This window comes from Ornithorhynchus anatinus, chromosome X3 (assembly GCF_004115215.2).
Source record: "Ornithorhynchus anatinus isolate Pmale09 chromosome X3, mOrnAna1.pri.v4, whole genome shotgun sequence".
NCBI classification, from domain to species: Eukaryota; Metazoa; Chordata; class Mammalia; order Monotremata; family Ornithorhynchidae; genus Ornithorhynchus; species Ornithorhynchus anatinus.
The window spans coordinates 32,370,347-32,387,807 of record NC_041751.1 but is presented as its reverse complement, the minus strand read 5'-3'; the positions used below and the strand labels follow the sequence as shown (position 1 = coordinate 32,387,807).

The following is a 17,461-nucleotide window of genomic DNA, read 5'->3' as shown; positions in this document are numbered from 1 at the left end:
CCCAGTCTAAAATACTGTTTACTATTCTTTGAGAGATTAAATAAATAAATAAACCGTGGTATATGTTAAGCGCCTACTATGTGCCGAGCACTGTTCTAAGCGCTGGGGCTCACGGTTTTAATCCCCATTTGACAGATGAGGTAACTGAGGCCCAGGGAAGTTAAGTGACTTGCCCCAGGCCACACGGCTGACTAGCGGCGGAGCCGGGATTAGAACCCGTGATCTCTGAGTCCCAAGCCCGCGCTCTTTCCACCGAGCCACGCTGCTCAGTCAGTCGATAGTACTTATTTACCTCCTCTAATGAACCCTGCATTATAACAAGTGTTTGGGGGGAGCAAATAATAATAATAACAATAATAATGTTGGTATCTGTTAAGCGCTTACTGTGTGCCGAGCACTGTGCTAAGTGCTGGGGTCTCCCAGTCTTAATCCCCATTTTCCAGGTGAGGTAACTGAGGCACCGAGAAGTTAAGTGACTTGCCCAAAGTCACACAGCTGACAGGTGGCGGAGCAAATGATAGTAAGCGCTTAACAAATACCGTCATCATCATCAGCGGTATTTACTGAGCGCCCACTGAGCGCCGACCACTGTACGGAGCGCTCGGGAGAGCGCTGTGCTCGTCTGCTCATTTGTATGTATTTTTATTACCCTACTTATTTTGTTAATGAGATGTCCATCCCCTTGATTCTACTTACGGCTATTGTTTTTGTCCGTCCGTCTCCCCCGATCAGACCGTGAGCCCGTCACTGGGCAGGGACTGTCTCTGTCTGTTGCCGGATCGTCCAGTCCGAGCGCTCAGTCCAGCGCTCTGCGCCTAGTAAGCGCTCAGTAAATACTACTGAACGCATGAATACCGTGGATTTAGATGAAACGATCCCTGCACTCGGAGGATCTTTCAACCTATCCGGTGGAGAAAATGTTTCCTCTTACGTCGGCCCGATAGGAATCTCTCCGCGTTCAAGTAAACGATATCGCCTGACGCCTCGACGGAAAGGAACCTAGAGAGAAATAACCCCGTCTTTCCTAAAAGAGAAACCACTCTTCGGCTTCCTTTATCTTCCGGGACCCTAACGGCGGAGTTCATCCAAATCGGGTCGTTGCCGAAGGAGGAAATTGAAGCCGAGTCGGGGGGAAATAAAGCCACGGGCTCCTCTAGACGCCCCCAAGGCCGAGGTTGTGGAGCGGTAAGAAAGGGGTCTGAAAGGATGGAAATATTAAGAGACTTTGGGAGACGTCTCCCCTCCACCCTTCCCATCCCTCCAATGTTTCCTAACCTCCCTCCCCCGTTCGGATCCTTCCTGACCCAGACGCTCGCCCACCTTCCCCCCGTGCGTCCCGGGCAGCCGCCGGGCTTTAGGGCTGCGCTTCCCGAGGACCCGAAAGGGTTCGTTGAGGATTCGAAGCCGGGACCTCTCGCGCCCGAAGCGAGAATCGTACCCCCCAGACCAACGAGCCCGTCCGGGGAAAGTTTTCCCTCATCCTTCATCTGGGGGAGGATCGTTTCAGGGCCGTATGAGCCCGTCCGTCTAGTTTCCTTGTTCAGTCCGCGGGAGCGCTGTTCGAGCCATCTGCCACATATAATAATAATGCTGTTGGTATCTGTTAAGCGCTTACTGTGTGCAGAGCACTGTTCTAAGCGCTGGGGGAGGTACGGGGTCATCAGGGGGTCCCACGGGAGGCTCCCAGTTAATCCCCATTTTCCAGATGAGGTAACGGAGAAGTGAAGCGACTCGCCCACAGTCACCCAGCTGACAAGTGGCAGAGCTGGGAGTCGAACCCACGACCTCCGACTCCCAAGCCCGGGCTCTTCCCACCGAGCCACACGTCTGCTGTGTGGCTTCGGACGAGTCACGTCACTTCTCTGGGCCTCACTTCCCTCATCTGGAAAACGGGGATGAAGACTCTGAGCTCTACGAGGGACGACCTGATAACCTCGTTTCTATCCCAGCGTTTAGACCGGCGCCCGGCACGTAATAGGCACTTAACAAATGCCATCGTTATTAATACTATTATTAGTATTACGTGGGACAGGGGCTGTAACCAACCTTGTACAAGATACCTTGAATCTACCCCAGCGTTTAGAAAAGTGCTTGGCACCTAGTAAGGATCATTATCCCGCCGCAAGACAGGAACAGACGCGATCCCGGAACGTCTCGCTGGGACAAGAGAAACGGCAAACATGATAATAATAATAATAATAACAATAATAATAACGATCAACTTGAGGCTCAGAATTTCTTACAACCCTCCCTGCTTGTGTCTAATGTACACACGCCGCACAAACTCAAACACTCACACACACAATCTCACACACACACGCGGGTTCTGGGACGCGGGTTCTAATCCAGACTCCGCCCCCTGTCTGCTGTCTGACCTGGGGCAAGTCGCTTAACCTCTCTGTGCCTCAGTTCCCTCATCTGTAAAATGGGGATGAAGACTGTCAGCCCCACGTGGGACAACCTGATTTCCTTGTATCTACCCCAGCACTTAGAACAGTGCTTTGCACATAGTTAGCGCTTAACGAATGCCCTAATTATTATACGCACTATTCACACCAGACACTGTCTCCCACCCACACTCAGCCCCACATAGGAATGCTCTCTCTCTCTCTCTCTCTCTCTCTCTCTCCCTGGAATTTTGGGAACAGTTTTCCTACAATTCAGGATATTATTTTAGACGGAGCCGATCCCAGAGAAGCTGGGGATTTCACTCTTCTGCCCATAAGACTCGGCCAGATCCCTCCAGCTCCCCGTTTTCAGCCCTTCCCGCTGTCGCTCTATTTCATCCATTCATTCGGTCGCATTTACTGAGCGCTTACTGGGTGCAAAACACTGTACTAAACGTTCGCACGGCGAAATTCACCGTCGCCCCCGATGTCTTCGGCGAGTACGAAGGACAACTGTACGTATTAATCTCCTAAACCTTGTCTGAAAAATGGGCTGTAAGCCCATTGTCGGGTAGGGATGGTCTCTGTTGCCGAACTGTACTTTCCAAGCGCCTAGTACGGTGCTCTGCACATAGTAAGCGCTCAATAAATACGACTGATGAACGAATGAATGTGTCCTGAGCAAGGTGATAGTTCTGTAGGTGTCCGAGAGACGAATACATTCTTAGGCACTTAATAGATGCCAAGAAGCTCGTTGTGGGCAAGGAATTGTCTGCTTGTTGCTATACTGTACTCCCAAGCGCTTAGTAGAGTGCTTTCACACACTTGAAGCACTTAATAAATACGATTGAATGAATAAATATTATCATCAACAAATGGCGTGCTTCAGTTCCCAAAGCGTTTTCCCTTTTTTGAACGAAGAGTCATTCCAGTGGAAACATTCCTGGGAGAAAGAAAACTGTGCGCTGGGGATCGTCTTGGCAACTCCCAGCCCAGGCTTACCTCTGACGTGGCTGTGTGACGTGGGCCGAGTCCATGGACCTCTCTGGGACTCAACTGCCTCATCGGCCATCCTCCTTCCCCCGTTGACGTCTTTCCCCTCAGAAAGAAAACCTGCCCCTGACCTCGACGTGATTTGAACGCGCGACCTTCTGATCTGGAGTCAGACGCGCTACCGTTGCGCCACGAGGTCACGGAAAGCCCGTTTTGCAAGTGCCTTCTCGGTCGCTCGTGCTTACGGGACGAAGGTTTCCTAATGGGGGGCTGTGGGGAATAATGATAACAATAATAATGATAATGACATTTGTTAAGCGCTTACTATGTGCAGTTCTAAGCGCTGGGGTTAATACAAGGTCATCAGCTTGTCCCAGCTCACAGTCTTCATCCCCATTTTACAGATGAGGTCACTGAGGCACAGAGAAGTTAAGTGGCTTGCCCAAGGACACACGGCTGATGAGTAGAGTGTGTCTGCAATCAAAATGATATATCTAGAATTCGATTTATTTATCCAGATGCTATTGATGCCCGTCTACTTGCTTTGTTTCGGGGTCTGTCTCCCCCCTCCGCGAGCCCGTTGTTGGCTAGGGATTGTCTGTTGCCGAACTGTACTTTCCAAGCGCTTAGTACAGTGCTCTGTGCACAGTAAGCGCTCAATAAATACGATTGAATGAATGACTGAAGTGTGGGGTCAGAGTAGGAGTAAAAGAGAACCCAATCGAGCCAGTCAGGAGTCGAACCTGGAATCTTCCGATCCGCACTGCGCCACCGGCCCGACCCGATAAGCGGATTTCCCACACTTTTCTTCTTTATGTTACAGGTGCCGTTCTGAGAACCGGGATTTCTGCAGTTTAGGACGCGTCACCATTCGTTACTGAATGCGAAGGCCTTTGTCGTAACAAAGAAAAGTGATTGCGGGTCCCCCTACGACAGTGTTCGGAACACAGAGGGAGTTCAATTAATACTACTGACCGAAATCTGGTCTCCTCCCTCAAGGGTCCCCAGCCCCTTGGGTCCTCGCCATCCTCCTCAATTTAGATCCGTTTAGATCCGGACAAGGGGCCGGTCGACTGTCTTTGGCGGACAGAAAGTGTCCTTCTCCTTTCTCTCCTGTCATTTTCCCATTGGATCTCCTTTAATTCGCTCCGCTCCCCGCCTCTCCGGAGGGACACCCCGGAGTCCCTGAGGAACGGAGATTCCCATCAGAGGCCGGAGCCTTCTCGACCTCGGGTTTGCCCCCACTCGCCCGAAGTTCAGTGGTCTGCCCTACGGAGCGGAGATGTGGACGTGAAAATAATAATAGTGCTATTTGTTAAGTGCTTACCGTGTGCCAAGCACTGCTCTAAGCGCAGGGGTAGGTACAAGGTTATCAGGTTGTCCCACATGGGGCTCGCAGTCTTAATCCCCATTTTAAAGATGAGGTGACTGAGGCGCAGAGAAGTTAAGTGACTCGCCCGAAGTCACACAGCTGGCAAGCGGCAGAGCCGGGATTGGAACCCACGCCCTCTGACTCCCGAGCCCGGGCTCTTTCCGCTGAGCCGCGCTGCTTCTCCAAATGTCCCCCTACGAAGGGATGACCCCTGTTTCTTTTAATAATAATTGCAGACGGCACCACCAGTCTTCCCGTCTCACAATCCCGTAACCCTGGCGTTATCCTTGACTCCGATCTTTCATCCAACCAACATATCCAACCCGTCACCGAATCCTGTCGGTAAAATCGCTAAAATCCGCCCTTTCCTCTCCATCCAAACTACCACGGTAGTACAGTCACTCATCCTACCCCGCCTAGATTAGCGCGTCAGCCTCCTTTCTGACCTCCCAACCTCCTGCCTCTCCCCACTCCGGCCCATCCTTCGCTCAACTGCCGGATTATCTTTCTATACAGACGTTCGGGACATGTCACCGTCCCGCCTCAAAAATCTCCAGGGGTTGCCTATCCACCCCCGCCTCTTCCTGCCTCCAGGAAAGTCTGGCGCCGGCCTCGCATTTTCTGATGGAGCCCTTCAGGCTAATTCGACCTTGGATCCATTTCCTCAGGTCTGTCCAGCCAGGTCCTACTTCCAACCAGGAACAGCTTCGCAGAGTTCAGGTGCTCCCGTCTACCCAACGAATCGCCCCCCTCACTTGCACCTTCGCAGTCGAGGGTCCTAGAGCAGGTCCGGTCCCGGCGGACAATCCCACCGGAATCCGGACCCGGATCACTCAGGAGCAGCTGCTGAGCGGAGTCGGAGTGAGGATTCCTCGGCCGTGACTCGTGGCATTCCCTGGAAGACTCACGGAACCGAGACAGTGACTCGCTCCGAAATAACACTGGACCGGTGGCCGAGTTTAAGTGGTCCCATGGTGTAACGGTTAGCACTTTGGACTTTGAATCCAGCGATCCGAGTTCAAATCTCGGTGGGACCTTCGGCTTTTTGTCCCCCTCCCCAAATGTCTTTCCACTTTTATGGAAGTCACATGCTTATGCTATTTATCCGTCCGTGCGGCCCCTCTCCCTCCATTCTGCCTAGGCTCTGACGGCGCTAAGAAAAAACAGCCATTGGCCGTCAGTGCCGGGAAAGCTTCTGTTTGACCGAAAACACCAAGAACTCCCTCTCTGGAAGAAGGCTTCTTTGCCTTACCAAAGACGGTATCTTCCTTCAGTCTCTTCCTTCCCCGCTTTGGTCCTGGTGGAAGGCGCCAGAGGAGAGGAGCGACCACGTTCCTGCCTGTTGCCCCGAACCAAAGAAGAAGTCAAGAAGTAAAGAAAGTAAAGTAAAGAAGTAGGGATTGAGCCAGCAACGGTCCTTGGGGAAAACGTGAGGGTCTGAGAACTCCAGGCCAGACTTGCCCGAGGAAGTTCACTGACGTCCCTCTGCGCCGATCAGGACGGCTCTCCTGGAGGGTCGACGCCAAAAGATACAGTCCGTATTACAGAAGTTCATGCGGGGAGGGAGGGGGAGAGATAAGAATTACGGTCGTCCATAGCTGTGCTACCGACTAAGCGTCAGCCCGTTGCCGAGCCCGGTGTCGAAAGCTGTCTCGGGGAGGAAGGAAGATCATAAAAAATAACGAATCAGAAGCCGAGACGCCAACTTCTCGGCGACTGGTTTACAACAAGAGAACTCTCACTCTCACATCCCGTCCCTCTCCATCCACCGTGCCACCACGTGAATCCAAGCACCTCTCCTATCCCGCCCTCCTTACTCCATCGGCCTCCTCGCCGGTCTCCCTGCCTCATCCGTAAAATGGGGATTAAAAGTGCGAGCCCCACGAGGGACAACCTGATTACCCTGTCTCTACTCCAGCGCTCAGAACAGCGCTTGGCGCATAGTAAACGCTTAACAGATACCACAGTTAGGATTAGTATTATCACTCCTGTCCACGCTTCACTCGGCGGAGGATCATTTTTCTACAGAACCGTTCGGGACGTGTTTCCCCACTCCCCAAGAACCTCCAGGGGTTACCCGTCCAATTCCACATTAAACAGAAACCCCTCGGCATCGGTTTTAGAGCACTCAATCAACGTAGATCGGGTTTTGTTTTATTCCGGTTTTGTACGGATCACGGTGTGCACCAGAAGGAACAAGTTAGATATTTCTATGACCGGTATTATGACTGCTATTGCCACTACTGGTAGTTACTATTATCATCATCATCATCATCATCATGCTTCCTAGGTCATAATATTTTGCTTTTTATAAAAGTAACAGTAATGATATTAATGTGACAATACGACTATATCTACTATTACGACCGAGTGCCCTCCTAGGAATCACCTCTACCCCTTCCTCTGGAGAACCGAACCCCGAAATCCCCGGCGCCGCAGCAATCCAAGACGACAGCCCCGATGAAGAGGAAAAGAAACCACGACTCCGGCGGCACTCGAACCCACAACCTTCGAATCGCCTCCTCTACGCTAGAAGTCCAACGCGCCATCCATTGCGCCACAGAGCCGGATACAAAGGGCACCTTCATACGATGGGTAATTGCGGGATGGGGAGATACAGTTTTTCTGTTCTCCTGGCCATCCAGAAAAGATGTTTCCTGGGAGTTTTTAATCCGGCGGCCTAACTGGAGTCCCCATTCTAGTCCTGCGGGCTCCCAACGCCAGACACTGGTGGAATTTCGGGGATTTTCCAAGCGCGGAGGCGCCGGACGGGGCTGTGACCTCCAACAGAGGAAAGGTCAGCCATCGAACGTAGGGGAAGCCACTGAATCCCGTCTGAAAAGCTTTTTTTTCACAGGGAACCCCAGTGGAGTTCAGAATTCAGATACTTCTATTAATGTTGGTATCTGTTAAGCGCTTACTATGTGCAGAGCACCGTTCTAAGCGCTGGGGTAGACACAGGGGAGTCGGGTTGTCCCACGTGGGGCTCACGGTCTCATTTTACAGATGAGGTAACTGAGGCACCGAGAAGTGAATATCACAGTACGGATGTACCACGCTACATTCGGACAAGCTACTATGAGCAAAGCAGCCAGTAAGGGCCCCATGGTGTAACGGTTAGCACTCTGGACTCTGAATCCGGCGATCCGAGTTCAAATCTCGGTGGGACCTTAACCATTTTTCTGCCCCCTATGCCGGGCTGCCTCTTCCACGCTGGAATCCCACTCATCCCGCGCCCAGAACTTCCTGACGAGTCACTTCCCGACCCTGGGTTTGCCCAGAGCTCGGTGGCCCGCCCTGGGGGGGGGGGGGGGGGGCGACACGGACATAGGCGGTCTTCGGCTGGACCTTCGTCATCTCTCTCCTTCCCGCATCCTCCATGATGATCGAGATTTTTTTTCACTGGAGGAATGAGTCGCGGACAGTGTGTTATGGTTACCGTGAAAATATGCTCCGTATCGCGGATGGTGACATTATTGCAACACCGCAAAAGTTTCTACGTTTCCGCCCGGTTTCGAACCGGGGACCTTTCGCGTGTCAGGCGAACGTGACGACCGCTACACTACAGAAACGGTACACATGCCCATTCTGAACCTGAGAATGATAATGTTGGTATTTGTTAAGCGCTTACTGCGTGCAGAGCACTGTTCTAAGCGCTGGGGGAGAGACAGGGGAATGAGGTTGTCCCACGTGAGGCTCACGGTCTTCCTCCCCATTTTACAGATGAGGGAACTGAGGCCCAGAGAAGTGAAGCGACTCGCCCACAGTCACACGGCTGACAAGGGGCAGAGCCGGGAGTCGAACCCATGACCTCTGACTCCCAAGCCCGGGCTCTTTCCACTGAGCCACGCTGCTTCCCGAAGGTTAAGGTCCCACCGAGATTTGAACTCAGATCGCCGGATTCAGAGTCCAGAGGGCTAACCGTTACACCATGGGGCCCTTCCTAGAAAAAGAGAGAAAACATTAATGGTGAACTAATGATGATGATGACGATGGTATTTGGTAAGCGCTGACTATGTGCAAAACACCGTGCTAAGCGCTGAAGAGGATGCAAGGTGATCAGGTTTCCCACGAGGGGCTCACAGTCTCAATCCCCATTTTACAGATGAGGCACAGAGAAGTTAAACAACTTGCCCAAGGTCACACAGCGGTCACGTGGCAGGGGCGGGATTAGAACCCACGGCCTCTGACTTCCAAGTCCGCGCTCTTTCCACCGAACCGGGCTACCTCTCCGCGACGCATCTCGTCTTGTCACCTTTTGTGGACGAGGACGATAGGAAGTGGAATGCGGTAGCCGGGGGGGGGGGGGGCGGGGGGGGGGCGACAACAAAGAAGTGGGACCGTAGGGGTGGTCTCTATCTGTTGCCGAACTGTGCTTTCCAAGCGCTTAGTGCAGAGCTCCGCACACAGTAAGCGCTCAAGAAATACCACTGAAATGAACTGAAGGAACGACCTCCAAATTCATCCGTCTTAGAATTCACGGTAAAGTCGAAAAACTGTGGATCCAGTGGCGCAAGGGGGTGCCACGTCCGTGGCTCCAGTGGCGCAGTCGGTTAGCGCGCGGTCCTTATAGGGCAGCATGGGCGGGGGCGATGCCGAGGTTGTGAGTTCGAGCCTCACCTGGAGCGCCTTTTGTTATTCCCCCACTGCTTCTCATTCATTTAGGATCGCCTTTCCTTTTCCTTTCAAGATGGCGTTCCGCTCCATCTTGGTTTCGACCTTAATCCTTCAGAGAGACTCGGCGATTCGGACATCTGTCATTATCGTAATGTCATCGTCATTATTATGGAGAAGCAGCGTGGCTTCGTGGAAAGAGCACGGGCCCGGGAGCCGCAGGTCGTGGGTTCTAATCCCGACTCCGCCATTTGTCTGCTGTGTGACCTTGGGCAAGTCACTTCACTTCTCTGGGCCTCAGTTACCTCATCTGTAAAAACGGGGATTAAAAACTGTGAGCCCCGACAATCTGATCACCCTGTATCCACCCCAGCGCTTAGAACAGTGCTCTGCACACGGTAAGCGCTTAACAAATACCGTAATAAATTATCCCTGTCATAACTTCACGAATGCCATGGGCGGTAAGCGCTCAATAAATGCTATTGAATGAATGAACGACAGCCCGAGAAGCAAACGAATGGATTTCGGAGCAAATTAAACCGAAGTGGGCAGGGAAGCAGCGTGGCTCAGTGGAAAGAGCCTGGGCTTCGCAGTCAGAGGTCGTGGGTTCGACTCCCGGCTCTGCCACTCGTCAGCCGCGTGACTGCGGGCAAATCACTTAACTTCTTCTGTGCCTCGGCCACGTCATCCGTAAAACGGGGGTTAACCGCGAGCCTCACGTGGGACGACCCGATGACCCCGTGTCTCCCCCAGCGCTTAGAACGGTGCTCGGCGCGTAGTGAGCGCTTAACAGATACCAACATCATTATTATTATTATTCGGAAGGCCAAACGATTTAGATAAACGTATTTTGGACGCACAGCCAGGAGGACTGGTTGCGTGGAGAAGACACTAATGCTAGGCAGAGTCCAGGGAAAAGGAGGAAGAGGCAGACCGGCAGCTAGATGGACAGAGAACACAACGAAGACAACGGAGGAACCATTAGACAGGTTGCGGATTCCGGCAGAGGACGGGACGTTCCGGAGAAAGTATATCCCTGGAGTCGCTCTGAATGGGAAACGAATCGATGCCACTCAACACTAATACTCTTCCCGGTTTTCTCTGGCAAAAAAAAAAAATAATAATCCCTGAAGGATGTCCTTATTATGCTGCTCAAGACTCGCAGGGTTTCACTCCAAAGGGGCAACTTTGCAACAGAAGAGTTCATTGATTAATTGCTCACTCAATTCGTTTAACAGTCTCGGGGACCTGCCGAGGAGGAGGATTGGCAGTGGGAAGCCCGGGTGCGTCTCCACTGGGGGTGACTCGGAATTCCCTTCCCGACGGTGGCACAGGCACTGCGAGGGACACAGTAATCACAGCCGCTGGGAGATGAGGTCACACGCCCTCAACCTTATAACTGCTGCCCTGTCAGGCCCTCCGGAGTCGGCCGGACCAAGCGCTTCGTCCTGCAGCTCAGATCAGCCGCGGTGAGTGCCTAGGGTTGGAAGGGGGTGGGAGAGCGTCTCATCCTAATAATAATAAACGACGATGGCATTTGTTAAGCACTTACTATAGGTCCAGCACTGGGGTAGCCTAATCAGGTTGGACACGGTCCCTGTCTCACACGGGGCTCGCAGTCTCAATCCCCATCTTCCACACGAGGGAACCGAGGCCCGGAGAAGGGAAGCGACTTGCCCGAGGTCACACAGCGTGTAAGTGGCGGAGCCGGAATTAGAACCCAGGTCCTCTGACTCCCGGGTACTTTCCGATAGACCACATTGCTTGAAATGGCAAGACACGGGAGGTGGTCATATAAAGGAAGAACCCATCTTCTATCATCTTAACATCACCATGGTGAGTCTCCACATCCCTTTTTGTTTTTAAAAAAATGGTATTTACTAAGTGCTTACTACGTTTCAGGCGCCATACCAAGGACACTATATTAAGCGCTGCTTGACGACCACCGGCTTCTCCGCTGTCATGAGATCATAACCGTGGTTGCTATCCACTTATCCATTTCCTTTATTTTCCCCCAGTAAAATGGTCACGTACAACCCCTTGCTATCTACCCAGATTTCCCTGTCTATCACCCGGATCCTTCCTTTTCTCCTCTCCTGATCCTCCCCATCTACAATAAGCTGGCCATTATTTAAAATGATGGTATTGATTAAGTGTTTCCTAGCTGTCCAGCACAGTGCGAAGCGCTGGGGCAGATACAGAGACAGGAGACTGGATACTGCCTCTCTGCCTCGCCGGTCTCAATGTCTAAGAGGGGAAGGGGAGGGAGGGGAGGGAACCTGAGTCCAGTAAGGGAGAGAGGACGGGTATTTTACCTCTCTTTTCCAGATGAGATAACTGAGGCGTAGAGATGAGGTGACTTGCCCAAGGACACGCAGCAGGTGAGTAGCGGGGAGGAGGGGAGCTCTGGAATTAGAAGGCGGGTTTCTTGACTCCTGTTTCCATCCTCTTTCGCTAGGCAACACCGTCTTGACAGTGTTTTTGACAATAGACTATTTCTCCTCTCCAATTTTGTTCGCCAGGACTGGTCCAGTCCAACAATTACTCCTTGATCAGCTTCCGTCCTCAATCAGTTAATGATAACAATAACAATATCGGTATTTATTAAGTGCTCACTATGGGCCAAGCATTATCCTTGGCAAGAAAATCGGGTCGGGCACAGTCTCTGTTCCACGGAGGGCACATAGTCTTAATCCCCACTGTACAGATAAGAGAACAGAGGCCCGGAGGAGTTCAGCGGCTTGCCCCACGTCACCCAGCAGACAAGCGGTGGAGCCAGGATTAGAACCCAGGTCCTTCTGAAGCCCAGGCCCGTGCTTATCGACGAGGCCCCGCTGCTTCTCCCAGTCAACCAGTCAATCATATTTATTGAGCACTTGGCTGGGTGCAGAACTCTGTACTAAGTGCTTGGGAGATTACAACGTAAGAGAAGTGGCGGATTTGTTCCCGGCCTACAACAAGTTTACAGCTTAGGGGTGGAAACCAACCTTAACGATAGGTGCATAAGTGCTGGGGGGCTGAGGGTGGGGTGAATATTAAATGCTTAAAGGGTACAGAGCCAAGTACAGGGTGATGCGGAAGAGAGAGGGGTTGGGGAAATGAAAGCTTAGTGGGGAAGACCTCTTGGAGGAGATGGGATTTCGAGAAGGGTTTTGGAGGCGGGGAAGGTGGAAATCAATCAGATATGGAAGGGGGGGGGGGGGGGAGCTCCAGGCCACAGGCAGGAGGTGGGAGAGGGGTTGAAAATATCTGTAATTCACTTATTTATATTAATGTCTGTACTCTCCCAAGTACTTAGTATAACTCTCTACCGAAGTAAGCACTCCATAAATACGATTGATCGAGTCCGAGTCTGTTGGAGATCCGTGGTGGCCTCTTCCCTACTACAGATGGTTTTCTTGTTTATCTCCTTTCCCAGGCAATCTTCTCTAACATCTGCTTTTTCAGTTTATGGCCTTTACCATATAATCCTCTCTAACAGCTTCTAGGCTGGAAGGCTAACCTTCAGTTTTTTAGAGGTTTTTTATGGTATTTGTTAAGCACCGGTTCTACATCAAGCGCTAAGTGCTGGGCACTATTCAATTCTCCTCCTCATCTTCCCCCAGGGGGTTAATCTTGATTATTTAGAAACTACTGGGTTTCGTGGGGCACCGTATTAAGTACTGGGAAAGAAGTACTTCAGAGAGAGATAGCCTGTATTTCAAATCGCTTTGTCTTTCAAAATCCTCCCCCTGAGAGTTCTTTCCCATTGTTTTTTATCTTTTTTTTTTTTTATGGTATGCGTTAAGTGCTTATTATATGCCAGGCACCGGAGTAGCTACTCGATAATTGGGTTGGGCGCGGGACCCCGTCCCCTATAGTCTTGATGCTCCTTTTCCATCTGAGGTAAATTAGGTGCAGCCGACTTAAGTGATATGCCCAAGGTCACAAAAGAGTCAGGTGGTGGAGGTGGGATTAGAACCCAGGTCCTCTGACTCCCAGGATCCTTTCCACTAGGCCAGATTCATGAGAATTCGCTCAGTTTGCAGGCAAAGGACGCAGTGAACTTGGAGGAACGGGAGGAATCCACGGAGTCTGTGTCTGTAATTCAGTTTCCTCCTCGCCCCTTCACCTGTTGATTCATCCTTTGGAATACGGAGGAGAAAATAATAATACTTATGGTTCGATTAAGTGCTTACTGTGTGCCAAACACTATTCCAAACAGTGGGGTAGATACAAGATACTCGAATCAGACACAGTGCTTGTCCTACGTGGGGCTCACCCAGTACGCAGAGAAGCGGCGTGGCTCAGTGGAAAGAGCCCGGGCTTCGGAGTCAGAGGTCATGGGTTCTAATCCTGCCTCCGCCACTTGTCAGCTGTGGGCAAGTCGCTTCACTTCTCGGTGCCTCAGTGACCTCATCTGTAAAATGGGGACTAAGACCGTGAACCTCACGGGGGGCAGCCTGATCACCTTGTATCTACCCCAGTGCTTAGAAGAGTGCTCGGCACATAGTAAGCGCCTCATACCAATATTCTTCCTCTTCTCCCAACATCACAGAAATTTTCCCACGATCCTGGGCGCTTTTTAAAAAATGGTATTGGATAGACACTTACTGTGCGTCCAGCACTGTTCTAAGCGCTGGGGTAGATACAAGTCGATCGGATTGGACACAGTCCCTGTCCCCAACGGGACTCACAGTCTTCTCTGCTTCTCTGTTTCTTAATTTAGGACGCCTTCTCTGTTTCTTAATTTAGACCATTTCAGGATTTTTCAGTGGGGATCCCTCTTTGAATTGTACGTAAGGCCCTCAGGAGTCCACGGCACTGAAGAAATAAAGACGACGAGAGATCATATCCTGGGAATTTCCTACCTCTCTCAGACTGTCCTTGGCGTGCTGGGGAACACGGCGATGTTCTTGGTGTACGTCCGTATCTTCGTGGCTCGGCCCCAGCAGCAGAAGCCCACGGACCTGATCCTCACCCACCCGTCGGGGACCAACACGGTGACCCTCCTCACCCGGGGCGTCCCGGAGACGATGGCGGCCTTCGGGATGAAGAACATCCTGGATGACGTCGGGTGCAAGATCGTGCTGTACGTCAGGAGGGTGGCCCGGGGCCTGTCCATCTGCACCACCTGCCTCCTGAGCGTGTTCCAGGCCGTCACCGTCGGCCCCGGCACCTCCCGGTGGTCCCGGTTCAAACCCGGCGCCCCCAGATACATCCTTCCCTCTTTCCTCTTCTTCTGGATCCTCAATATGCTGATCTCCATCAGTTTAATCGTGTCTGCTCCAACCACCACCAACATCTCCATCACGAGGCATATTTACGTTTCCAAATACTGTTCCAGCATGCCCAGAGGCAGTGACGTTATCGTCGTGGTCACTTTAACGGCCACGACTCTCCGAGATCTCGTCTTCGTGTGTCTCATGGCCTGGGCCGGCGGTTACACGGTGATCGTGTTACGCCGACACCACAGACGGGTCCGGCACGTCCACGGCGTCAGCCGCCCCCTGAGATCCTCCACGGAGACCAGGGCCATTCACACCATCCTGCTTCTCGTCGGTTGCTACGTTTGCTTTTGTTGGACTACTAGTTGTATGGCTCTCTATTTGGGGTCCGCGAAGGAATATGACCCCCGGCTGCAGCGCGTCTCAGATTTTCTGTCGGCTTGTTATCCCCTCCTATGTCCGTGGGGGCTGATCAGCCGGGATCCTCGAATCCACAGACCCCGGAGTGTTCTGGAGAATCAGAGCGGGCCCTCTCTTCCCGTGGCCGGATCGATCCATCGATCCATCAAGCGAATGTATTGAACCCGTACCGTGGGCAGAGTGAGCTGGACTGTAAGCTCACTGTGGGCGGGGACCGGGTCTATCAACTCTGTTGTATTGGACTTGCCGGGCGCTCAGTACAGTGCTCTGGACACGGTGAGCGTTCCAGAACTGCCACCGATGACGATGCTGATAACAATTATGGTGTCGGTTAAGCGCTCACTAATGGCCAAAGGCTATTCTGAGCGCCGGGGTCGATACAAGGTAATCGGACGTGGGGCTCAGAGTCTTAATCCCCATTTCCCAGATGAGGTAACTGAGGCACAGAGAAGTTAAGTGGCTTGTCCCAGTTCACACGGCAGACGAGTGTCGGGGCCGGGGTCAGAACACACATCCCCTGACTTCCGAGCCCACGCTGCTCCTTCAGTGATTGGTGCAAGCAGAGAAGTGCACCAAGTGCTTGGGAGAGCACAGTATAGGAGAGTTTTTAGATGCATTTTTGCCCACAGCAAGCTTACAGTTTAGAGGGACAGACATTAATATAGGTAACTAAATCAGAAACACGGACATAAGCACTATGGGGCCGAGGGTGGGGCGAGAAAAGGGGTCACCAACCCACCCTCTCCTTTCCTCATCAATACCTGTTGTCCCACCCCCTTAGCCTGGCAGCTCCACGCGGGACAGGGACTATTATCTTATTCCTTCCCCATTGCTTAGTACAGTGCTGGGCACATAGTAAGCGCTTTCATTATACCATTATCATGATAGAATACCACCGTATTATATGATATATATTATATATATTGTATTATATGTATTATAATGATATAATCATGATACCACTCTATCATCATCATCATCTTTCCTGAAAATGCCCCAGTCTAAAACAGTCCATCTTTTCCACCCCCGGTCTCAGGCGGCAAGCGCTCCTAGAATATGATCGCTGTGGTATTTGTTACACGTTTGCGATGTGCCAAACTCCGAACTAAGCACCGAGGGTGATACAAGATAATCGGGTATGGGGCTCCCAGGTATGAATCCCCATTTTGCAGAGAAGGAAAGTGAGGCACAGATAAAGCTAAGTGACTTGCCCAAAGTCACCTGGCAGGAAGCAGCGTGGCTCATCGGAAAGAGCACGGGCTTTGGAGTCAGGGCTCGTGAGTTCGAATCCCAGCTCTGCCGCTTGTCAGCCGTGTGACCGTGGGCGAGTCGCTTCACTTCTCTGTGCCTCAGTTCCCTCATCTGTAAAATGGGGATGAAGACTGTGAGCCCCACGTGGGACGACCCGATTCCCCTGTGTCTACCCCAGCGCTTAGAACGGTGCTCGGCACATAGTAAGCGCTTAACAAATGCCAACGTTATTATTATTTTAGAGCTGGGATGAGAATCCAGGTCCTCTGTCCCTCCAGGTCCTTACTCTTTCCGGTAGACCTGGTAACTTCCACCGTTTCTCTCTCCCTCCCGTCATATCCTCTGTTTTTCACCAATGTGGATTTTTCTTTTGCAATTTTTCTGGGTAATAATTACACAGTGGTATTAATTAATAAAAATTCTGGGCATCCGTTAAGCATTTACCATGTATCGAGCACGATGCTAAGCGCTGGGGTAGAAATGACCGGGTCAGACACGGTCCATGACCCTAAATGGGGCTCCACTCTAAGGGGGAGTGAAAAGTGTTATCCCTGTCTTACAGATGAGGAAACTGAGGCTCAGGGAGTAGTGATTTGCCCAAGATCCCAAAGCCGTCAAATGGCGGAGGGAGAAGCCATGGATTTCAGAGGGTCTCGTCCCACTGGGCCACACTGTCTCCCTAAGGAAGAGTGTGTGGGAATCCTGGATCCTTCCTTCGGGTGGACGGGAGAGGAAATGGGATGAAGGGTGGAGCTTTCTGGGTCACATAGCTGTGGCCTCTCCATCTGTGTGAGAAACAGGAGCCTCCAGAGAGAACTTTCACTCACTCAGTAGTATTTATCGAGCGCTTACTATGGGCAGAGCACTGGACTAAGCGCTCGGAATGGACAATTCGGCAACAGATAGAGGCCGTCCCTGCCCGTCGACGGGCTCACGGTCTCATCGGGGGAGACGGACGGACAGAGACAAGCCCACTTAATCACGATAAATGGAATCAAGGGGACGGACACCTCGTGAACAAATAATGATCTGGTCTTTGCTAAGCGCTCACTCTGTGCCGAGCACCGTTCTAAGCGCTGGGTAGATACAAGGTGATCAGGTTGCCCCACCCGGGGCTCCCAGTTCTAAACCCCATTTTCCAGATGAGGTCACTGGGGCCCAGAGAAGTGAAGTGACTTGCCCACGGTCACCCAGCTGACAGGTGGCAGAGCCGGGAT

General features: G+C 51.9%; 1 protein-coding gene and 5 non-coding genes across 6 annotated transcripts; 4 read left to right on the top strand and 2 right to left on the bottom strand.

Moving 5' to 3' along the window:
• Window positions 1–3,507: 3,507 nt before the first annotated feature.
• Window positions 3,508–3,579, bottom strand: TRNAW-CCA. Its single transcript has one exon. It is a non-coding gene; the product is annotated as a tRNA-Trp (tRNA).
• Window positions 3,580–5,717: 2,138 nt separating this feature from the next.
• On the top strand, window positions 5,718–5,789 carry TRNAQ-UUG. The gene has a single exon. It is a non-coding gene; the product is annotated as a tRNA-Gln (tRNA).
• Window positions 5,790–7,851: 2,062 nt separating this feature from the next.
• On the top strand, window positions 7,852–7,923 carry TRNAQ-CUG. The gene has a single exon. It is a non-coding gene; the product is annotated as a tRNA-Gln (tRNA).
• Window positions 7,924–8,251: 328 nt separating this feature from the next.
• On the bottom strand, window positions 8,252–8,324 carry TRNAV-GAC. Its single transcript has one exon. It is a non-coding gene; the product is annotated as a tRNA-Val (tRNA).
• Window positions 8,325–9,286: 962 nt separating this feature from the next.
• On the top strand, window positions 9,287–9,380 carry TRNAI-UAU. The gene is made up of 2 exons: window positions 9,287–9,324; window positions 9,345–9,380. It is a non-coding gene; the product is annotated as a tRNA-Ile (tRNA).
• Window positions 9,381–14,088: 4,708 nt separating this feature from the next.
• LOC100680904 (vomeronasal type-1 receptor 3-like) lies at window positions 14,089–15,202 on the top strand. The gene has a single exon (XM_029053791.2). It carries the CDS (start codon window positions 14,256–14,258, stop codon window positions 15,153–15,155), a length of 900 nt encoding a protein of 299 aa, XP_028909624.2. The 5' UTR covers window positions 14,089–14,255; the 3' UTR covers window positions 15,156–15,202.
• Window positions 15,203–17,461: the final 2,259 nt, after the last annotated feature.